The 10,014-nt window shown below is 36.7% G+C and overlaps 1 protein-coding gene across 10 annotated transcripts in view; it reads left to right on the top strand.

The window, feature by feature from the left end:
- The window catches only part of LOC106869848 (uncharacterized), a 204,614-nt gene that overhangs the window by 172,297 nt on the left and 22,303 nt on the right, over positions 1 to 10,014 (top strand). For 9 of the 10 annotated variants that reach the window (XM_052975037.1, XM_014915765.2, XM_014915759.2 and 6 more), the window contains 5 exons: positions 1,353 to 1,446; positions 6,755 to 6,853; positions 7,735 to 7,884; positions 9,119 to 9,221; positions 9,722 to 9,866. In XM_052975037.1, coding sequence (XP_052830997.1) covers positions 1,353 to 1,446; positions 6,755 to 6,853; positions 7,735 to 7,884; positions 9,119 to 9,221; positions 9,722 to 9,866 — 591 coding nt within the window. The remainder of the gene's footprint in view (positions 1 to 1,352; positions 1,447 to 6,754; positions 6,854 to 7,734; positions 7,885 to 9,118; positions 9,222 to 9,721; positions 9,867 to 10,014) is intronic. The other variant, XM_014915761.2, reaches the window with a different exon arrangement.

The following is a 10,014-nucleotide window of genomic DNA, read 5'->3' as shown; positions in this document are numbered from 1 at the left end:
TGTGTGTGTGTGTGTGTGTGTGTGTGTGTGTGTGTGTGTGTGTGTATACAACCTTGTTTGTATGTACAGGGAAGTAGGGTACTGAAAAGGATCAGTTAATTATGATTTTATTTGACATATTCTACCACTCTTGGATTGAATCCAGGGTGAATTGTCTTGGGTGGTTTATGGCACTGGGATGTTCTTTAACACCCAGCATTGTGCAGGGAACAATCTCAAATGCTATCCCACTGCAAATTTAGCAAATAAGTAAAATACATTTGCTGTGTATGTGTGATCATTAATGTTCACATTGCAAGAACTGCTTTTAATTTATAATTCAGAATCTGTCTGTCTGTCTCTCTCTCTCTCTCTCAAGATATCATATATATGATGATATGTAAAATATAGAAAGTCAGGTAAAGATAGGTAGGTTTAAAGCATGTATTTACATGGAATACAGATTATAGAATATTCTGTAAGCTGTATATTTGTATTCCTTGTAAACACATGCTTGAAGCTTACCTAAGTTTATCTGCTTTTTTACCTCCATAACAGCTTGATAAGGATTGTTTTTATAGCCAACTTTCGATGCCAAACCTCTTTGTGGATGAAGAAGTTAAAGTTTAAAATCTCATCTCCTTAAGTTACCTGTGTCATCTGTCATCATCATCATCATTTAACGTCCACTTTCCATGCTAGCATGGGTTGGACGATTTGACTGAGGACTGGCAAACCAGATGGCTACACCAGACTCCAATCTGATCTGGCAGAGTTTCTACAGCTGGATGCCCTTCCTAACGCCAAATGTATCATACTTATTTTGAATATCAATAAAGGATCAGGGTAAATCAGATGACTGGCTTTCATTTCCATGGTTATAAAAATAACTGAGATGTGAAGCATTCTCATCATTCCTTACCACTCCTCACACACACATACACACACACGCCTTCCCCAAGGCTCATCGTCATGCAAACTGCATGGCCACCTCAATAGTGCAAGTGGCACGATAAAAATCAACAAGTCCACACTATAAAACGGTTGGCCTTTGGAAGTGTGAGTGCCGACTGACAAGAATAGCTGTAAAAACCATACCAAAATAGATGTTGGAATTTAATGCAATCCTTGGATACATCAGGTTCTGTCAAACTGCCCAACCCATGTCAGCATGGAATATGAATGTTAAATGATGATGAGGATATGTATGTACATATTTGAGTGTGTGTGTATGCATGTATATATGTGTGTATCTCTCTATACATAATTTACATGTCTGTGGCTGTGTATATATATGTATATGTATACGCAGCATGCACACACATGTACGCACGCAAATTAATGCTGTTATTTTATTGTACAATGTGTTTCAGGTTGGTTTTTTCCCCAGTGAATGTGTTGAGGTGATCCGGGATAAAGTTCCACAGTCTATGGCTTCCAGAATACCACCACCAATTAGGAAGCCTTGTAAGTAGAAGCTGCAGCTTCTGTTAGCGCCACTGACGTCACTCTCACATGCTCTCTCTCTCTCTCTCTCACACACACAAACACACACACACACACACACGTACACACATGCATGCACACATACACACACACACACTCATGCATACACACATGCATACACACATTTATATATGCTTTTTTATCATCCTTTCACTATAACTCCTCTCTCGAGAATAGTCTTAGTTTATTTGTGTGTGTGTGTGCTGTTTTGATAAATTCTGCTTTGTTATCAGTATTATCATTCCTGGTATTATTATCATTATTATTATCAAAAGTTTGTTATTGTTGTTGTTGTTATTAATATTATTATCATTATTATTATTATGGTTATATTTATTAGTAATGTTGTTGTTGTTGTTGTTGTTGCCATTAACAATACTGCTGAGATATGTCTTCTATTATGTTTATTTGTTTATTGGATTATTTTAATTGTTTGTTTGTTTGTTTTAATGTTATACACACGCCCCCCCCCCCTTCCACCCACCCACCTACTCACCCACCTCCTAATCCAGCTTCACCTGATAAAGTTTCCACATCTGTACTTGCATCACTAATCTATTCTTGTCAGTCGGCACTCACACTTTCATATACACCAATACATACATGCTTCCACACACACACTTGTTTGCGTGTGCACACACAAAACACACACACACACACAAAACAAGCATGTACACACACTCGTTTTTATGTGTGTGTGTGTGTGTGTGTGCATTGCTGGTAAAGCATGTGTCACAGTTCACTTATTTATAAAGAAGTGCTCTGTTGAGGTACAGTCCACTTAGCTGTAAAGAGGTACCAAGTGTGAATTGATGCAGTTTATGCTTTAGTATTGTGGGAAGGAGTCTTTAGAGTCGTGCAATGAACCCAACAACCAGCCATGACCTAATTAATCACAGTTAATGATAGGTGCAACTCTACACGCTAATGAATCACTTGTCAATCTTATGGTGCTGCTTCTGCTTTCTTCCACAAGTTATTCTAATTCTGTGGTATTCTTGTACAGTCTGATGGCCTGAGCTATTTCACATTTCACTATCCCAACTCATGGAGACTGTGGTACACCAGTCAGTGGTAGAGTATGAACTAGTGACTCACTAGTTTGTTACTAGGTACTTTAACAAACCACTCTCTCTCATATAATACACACACACACACTGCAATAAAGAAAAAAATATGTAATGACCATTATTTATACCTTGTCTTGCATATCACTCTGTAAAAATTGGTACAAATAGTGCAAAACCATAGAGTTATGATATAGAATGTTGGTGAACTGTAACCTCAGATCTTTCTATAAGAACACGTGGAGTTCTTTACTAATCTAAAGAATATTGTTAGCCTGGTGTACTCACAGAGAGCTTATGAAGTATTTTGCCCAGATTGATAATCCCTCACATATAATTGTGTGTATATGTGTACACACACACATGTGCACATGCACACACACGCACGCACACACACATAATGGACTTCTGTCAGTTTCTGTCATTCAAATCCATTCACAAGGACTTGGTCAGCTTGAAGCTATAGTAGGAACCACTTACCCGAAGTGTCACACTATGAGACTAAACATAAAATTACATGGTTGCTATGTGAAATTCTGAACCATAGTCATGCTTGCACACACACACACACACACACACACATATTTACATATATATATATATATATATATATATATATATATATATATATATATATATATATATATATATTCATCATCATTGTTTAATGTGTACTTTGCCATGCTTGCATGGGTTAGACAGAATTTGTTGAGATGGATTTTCTCCCGCCAGATGCCCTTCCTGTCACCAACCCTTGCTTGTTTCCAAATAAGATAATGTTCCTCATGACCAGACATGTTTTCACTGAAGATTGTTAATCGACACTGCTTGCATGTCAGGGACATTCGTTTACAACTATGACATGTTTGAACCAAAAGTAATGCAAAGCTAGGCATAGATTTTATTAACTGACATAGGACATTCCAATTGCCCATGTTTGGTAGAGTAACTCCTTCCTCTATACAAAGGCATCACTCAACATAGTCTCTATTACAAACAATGCATTAAATCCTCTTAAATCCTCTTTAAAAAAAGTTCAGATGCGCACTTTTGTACCTACGTCTTCACAGCAACTTTCTCTCTGGAAGTTGGAGGGTGTCAGATCTGGATTGTACAGTGGATGGATGATCACTGACCTGCCCAATTTGCCAGTCACTTGATTCATTGCCAAAAATGTGTCATGGTGAATGTGGATCATTTTCCAATTCCTGTGTAGTCTCTTCTTTCTAATGGCTTCTCAAAGCGTTTAGGGTATCACAATGTACTACTTGCTATTTGTGGCACAGTCAGATTCCAGAAGATCAAAGAGAATTATGTCCTTGTCACTCTAAAAAAAAAACAACCCTCATTACTTTTGCTGATCACTGGCTTTTGACTGCTTAAGCCTTGGAAAAGTGATGTGATGCTATTCCATAGACTAAGCTTTCATTTCGGGGTCATAAAGATATGGCTCACATTTCATCCCTTGTCACTAGCTTGGAGGTAAAAAAAAAGCCGAGTCTTTGTTAGCTTCAAATGTTCCCAGAAATCAGAACAGACTTCCACCCTTCTCTCCTTTAAATCAAGTATTGATTGCGAAGTACCCATATTGCATATACTTTCCAATGCCCAACATTTTGTACCTTCTGTAAAGCACTGTGACTGCAGTTCAGTAATGGCAGCACGTTATTTCTGCTTGAAACCCAAGTAACCCATCACCAGCTAAAACAATTTGAAGCACTTTTATTATACAAAACCTGCATTCATATTTACTACATGTGTATGCAGGGACAGTAGCCTTGATTTTCTATTGTAGTTTTCATTCAGTACCCTTACTTTTTAAATTTGTTATAGCTTTCACTAGTGAGGTTGTCTTGCGTAATATATTTTGTTGTTAAATGTATGTCTATGCATATTATAGCAACTTTTAGAGGGATTTGATATATAAATTTCCTTGTCAGTATGTACATTTGTATATTACATTATGTAAGAAGCATTTCCCTTGAAGGGATCAATGATTGGCTGAAACTATAGGTTGGGGTGGGAGTTATATGCTGAGATTTATAGAGATTTCGATAAATTTGAATTTTTCTTCTGTCAATTTTTCCTGCTGTTAATTAGGTTATTTGTTCCTCAGTGTTTATTTTCACTACTACTACTACTACTACTACTATGACTGCATTTACTTCTAGTGTTAATACCTGTACTATTATTTTCGCTATCAGAAATATGAGGTGTTTCAATATGGAAAGGTATGGTGTTAGCTTTCTTAATTTTAGGGCTCGTTAATAGTAATTATTTCACCAGTTTCTCTGTTTTTAGAATAGCTAGAGTTAGAACTAGTTACTTCCCCATTTTTAACTCCATTTTACTCAGACTACAATCTTTGAGTTCTTTTGTCATAGATTGTGTATTGGGATTTCTATCTTCTTTTAGGTTTGCTGTATTTTATGAGAGAGAGACTTAGTTTTTATGTAGTACAAGGGTGTTCAGCATTCTCATTAAATATTTGTTCATTGGCCGACAATTTAGTTATTCTAAGTAAAATATTTCTAACAAGATTATCTATAATTGATCTCAGATGATTAAATAGTTTCTGTATGTAGTGTAAGTTTTTGTTTGGTTTGTGGTAACAAAATTGCAAACCACAAGTTAGATCAAGAGTACATTTAAGAAATTTTACCTTTTTCACATAGTACTGAAAGTGATAGATGAAAACTTCTAAAGAATCTATTTAGTCTTTTATGGAGCCTTTCTGAGGCAGAAGGGTCACTGTTATTTGCAATCTACTCATCATTTCTGTATAGTTCTCTGCTGAATTCCTAAGAGGATCTTTTCATTGAGCAGCTAAAACAGTCCAATCAAGTCATTTAACCTGAGTCCAGTGAAGCAGTTGTAGGCAAATAGTTGTGGAGCAGTAGAGAATGGTTATATAAACCTGTATTGGCCAGAGAGAAGAAGAGAGAGAATTGCTGATGACCCTCAAAACCCAATGAAATGAATATCAATCAGGGGTTGGGGTGAATCAGATGATTGACTTTCATCTCTGTGGTTGTAGAAATAAGAGATGCTCTGAAGACTCATTTCACATTTCTCATCAGGCCATTCGTCACAAGTCCACATCAATATGCCTCATTCTACACCAATGCCCCTGAATCCTCACCATTTTTCACAACTCCATATCAGAGCTTGTCATTCCATACCAAGGATTATGTTTTTAATTAAAGAGTAGTTTCCATCTCGTTATCTCAGTTGTTCTGAAATTTCATTTTATTCCCATTCTACGGAAATTGCCTCCAATAAAATAAGAAATAGGCTTCACCTTTGACCTGTTGGTGTCAACCAGTTGTCCTGTTTCATGGCCTATAGAGCTTTACAAAGTGTCAACATGAAGTAAACAAGAAGTGAATGTTCCCCTGGATAGAGCAATAGTCACTAATAGGTATGCAGCTAGGTAGTCTGTGATGTGTTGGCTTAACCACCCTACTCTAAAGACAGTGATGGCATTCACTAATGTGATGTGTTGCAACATGCAATGATATAGTGTACACTATAGAGGTGTTGTACCTTACTCTGGCTAAAAGAACTTTCTGAAACATTCCAATGTAAAATTCTGGAATTACTTTAGCAAACCAGAAATATTGACAACAGATTTTTTAAAATTTTTGCTTTCACACTTCCATTAAATGTGGTCACACTGTATGATATTGTTGCGCCTGTCATATTTTATGATATGTCTCACATTGTATGATATTACTCCTGTCACATTTTTATGATCCCTCTCACATTGTATGATATTATTCCTATCACATGACATGAACCCCCTCACCTGTCTATGATCTGACTGTATCACCCTATCCATATATACCCTGTAATATATACCCTGTAATATATACCCTGTAATATATACCCTGTCTCCCTTTTATGACTCCTGTCATAGTCATTGAAATAATTGTGATGCCTTGGTAGTTTTTATCTCTCAAGAGAGGACTTAACAACACACTGAGACAATTGTTCCATGTCTGTGTTTGTCTGTGCGTGTGTGGTACCTCATGAAGGTACAAGTCTATATGTGTAGCCTAGTGTGGAATATTTCAGAGGATTCCAGATTAGAGGCTGCTGTGTTTTGTCCTATGTTTAATGATGTTAGCTGTTGCTGTGTGATATGTTACATTTGACGTGTGAGGTTTTAGATGTGATGTGACTATTATACTTTCCTGCAGCATCCGGGCCGGTGAAACGGGGCAACACATGGAACGAAGGGGCAGCAAGCTCAACGACAACAGCTTCAACCACAGCCATGAGCAGCTCAACTAACACAGGCACGTTGTACCGTCTTTGAAGCATTCTTAACCAGCACAAGTACAGTCGCTCTGCTGTCTCTCACAGCATCGTCATTGGCGCTGTGTCAACGTAATACAATCAAATGCAGTGTGCTGCAACACTGCATACATGTTTTCAGAATTTAAGATGTTGTCCCTTCTGGCTTTAGTCATAAGATTGTTTTTATAATCCAATGCACTGATGTACATATGTGTGTGTGCATTTGCATGTGCATAAGAGAGTGTATCTGCGTATATAAATGAACCTACGTGTGTGTGTGTGTGTGTATATGTACCTAGTAAGAGAGTTGTTGATGTAAATTTTCTGGCAGTATTAGATTTAAGATTTTTCATATTTTTTACTGAAGCTGATATAAATGTAATGCATCTAGTATTGTGTGTGTGTATATATATATATGTATATTATATATATGTAATATATTATGTATATAAACATATGTAATATCTGTGTTATGTATATATATTTAATATATATATATATTTGTATGTATACATGTGTGTATGTGTGCACTATATGTTTATGTATGTGTATATATAATACATATATTGTATATAAACTTTGTGTTATATATACATAATATATGCTGTATGTATAGTATGTGTGTGTATTATATGTATATATGTGTATTTATATATATATGTATATATATATATATATACACACAGACACACACACACACACACACACATACATACTTCATGTGTATGCGTGTATGAATGTGTGTCTGTAATATAGATATTTGTTTATTTTCTCCTAGTCTTCACATTAAGCCTCTTCCATTGATGTGTCGTGAAGCCTGTTCTTTGCCATTAAACGTTCCAGTCGATGAGTCTCATGTTTTCCATTCTCCTTCCAACAGTCCTTCGCAAACACAGCAACTTCATCAGCTTCCTACAACGTTTCTTCTTCACTCGACCAGCCCGGAACCAACTGAAACGTTCTGGCATTGTGAAAGAGCGAGTGTTCGGCTGTGATCTCGGCGAACATCTACTCAACTCAGGCCATGATGGTGAGAAGTTTTTATTTTCTTTCTTTCTCTCCTCATCCTAAAATGCACACTGCTCCCCATTTCTCCTTTTTTCCCTCTCTTTTTGTCTATATGTATATATATATATATATATATATATATATATATATATATATATATATATATATATATATATATATATACATATATATATATATATATATATATATATATATGTATGCATATATTCTGTATGTGTGTGTACATATAGCGTCATTGTCATATCCTGTTTTTCTATGGGTTAGATGAGACTATGTAGGGCTGTTTCTCCATGGCCAGATGCTCTTGTTGTCAACCCTCACTTGTTTCCAACTGAGTTGCTATTTCCTTGACTTTCAAACAATGAGCTGTTTCATGGCTGGGCATGTAGAGGCATTGACAATCTTTACAGTGACATTGTTTTTATGCAGTGTGCAAATGCTGTCAACACATTGGGTTGAAAAAGAAAAACCATGCTGAAAGTTGGATTTGAACTCAACAGTAATCATACGAGGGGGTACTGAAAAGTTTCTGGCTTTAAGGGAGAAAGGCCTTGTTAGAAGCTCAATCTTCCGAGATCTCTTACAGGGCTGTATGTACTCAATGTCTTCAACTTATAAACCTCAACTGGCCATTTGGTACTGACATCCATCATTCATTCTCACCCTTTATCCAACTTCAACAACACACAAAGTATTTTAATTTCATTATACAATTCCTAATATTTAATTATCATCATCATCGTTTAACGTCCGCTTTCCATGCTAGCATGGGTTGGACGATTTGACTGAGGACTGGTGAAACCTGATGGCTACACCAGGCTCCAATCTGATTTGGAAAAGTTTCTACAGCTGGATGCCCTTCCTAACGCCAACCACTCCGAAAGTGTAGTGGGTGCTTTTACGTGCCACCGGCACGAAGGCCAGTCAGGCGGTACTGGCAATGGCCACGCTCAAAATGGTGTATTTTACGTGCCTGAATGGCTAAGAGAGTTCACCCAACTAAAATAGGAATCTAAGGGATCCATTGGTAAAAAATGGTTGAGAACAACTGCATATGATAGACAAAATAGTGATTGCCCATGTACCATATAATGAGACAAACAAAACAAGGTAAGGATTATTTATGTCCCCCTGACTAAGAAATACATAAGTCTAATTAATTGCTCTTTCCTCTCCCACCCAGTGATGTAGGAATGTTTCTGTGCTCTTACATAAATATGTCTTTTATATTCCAGTTCCGTTGGTTTTGAAGTGTTGTGCTGAAGTGATTGAGAAACAAGGGATTATTGATGGCATCTATCGCTTATCTGGGATTAATTCAAACATTCAGAAACTCAGGTAAAATTATCTCCCACTTTTGCTACCCCCACCCCTATATCTCTCTCTCTCTATACAGTAACACCAGATGGGACAGAATCCCACTTCTTACCTGTCACTGTATTCTGTAACATGTGTGTAACAATTGGTCTACCATTGATAGTTTTCTCATTTCATGTTTACTAGACATGTTGGATTGATTTTTCCATATGTGGTGGTGACATTGGACTGTTCCATATGTGTGTAGATGGTACTGGACTGTTCCATGTGTGTGTGAGTGGTGTTGGACTGTTCCATATGTGTGGGGATTGTATTTGACTGTACGTCTATTTTTCTAAGATAGAAAAATAGGTGATGGGTGTATGTGTAAATTTCAGAAGTTATTCTTCCTTTTTCACTACCACACCCAACCCATATATATATATGGGTTGGCTGTGGTATATATATATATGTATATATTTGTGTGTCTTTACCTACAGTGTCAAAGTCATCTTATAACCATTTCCTTTGTCTTTTAACAGATTAGCATTTGATGAGGATCGGATGCCAACCCTTACTGACGAAACCTACTTACAGGACATCCACAGCATCAGCTCCCTTCTTAAGATGTATTTTCGAGAACTTCCAAATCCCTTACTCACATACCAACTCTATGATAAATTTGCTGTAAGTCCTTTGTTACTTTTACTGGGGGATTCAGTCCTAGGGATCTCAGAATTTGTTTTCTCACTAAATGCAACAACAATTGAGATATTGATGTGTGTGTGTGCCTGTGTCAGTGTGTGTGTGTGTGTGTATATATATATATATATAT

The sequence above is a fragment of the Octopus bimaculoides genome, chromosome 20, assembly GCF_001194135.2.
Source record: "Octopus bimaculoides isolate UCB-OBI-ISO-001 chromosome 20, ASM119413v2, whole genome shotgun sequence".
Classification (NCBI taxonomy): domain Eukaryota; kingdom Metazoa; phylum Mollusca; class Cephalopoda; order Octopoda; family Octopodidae; genus Octopus; species Octopus bimaculoides.
This window is presented reverse-complemented; position numbering and strand designations above follow the sequence as displayed.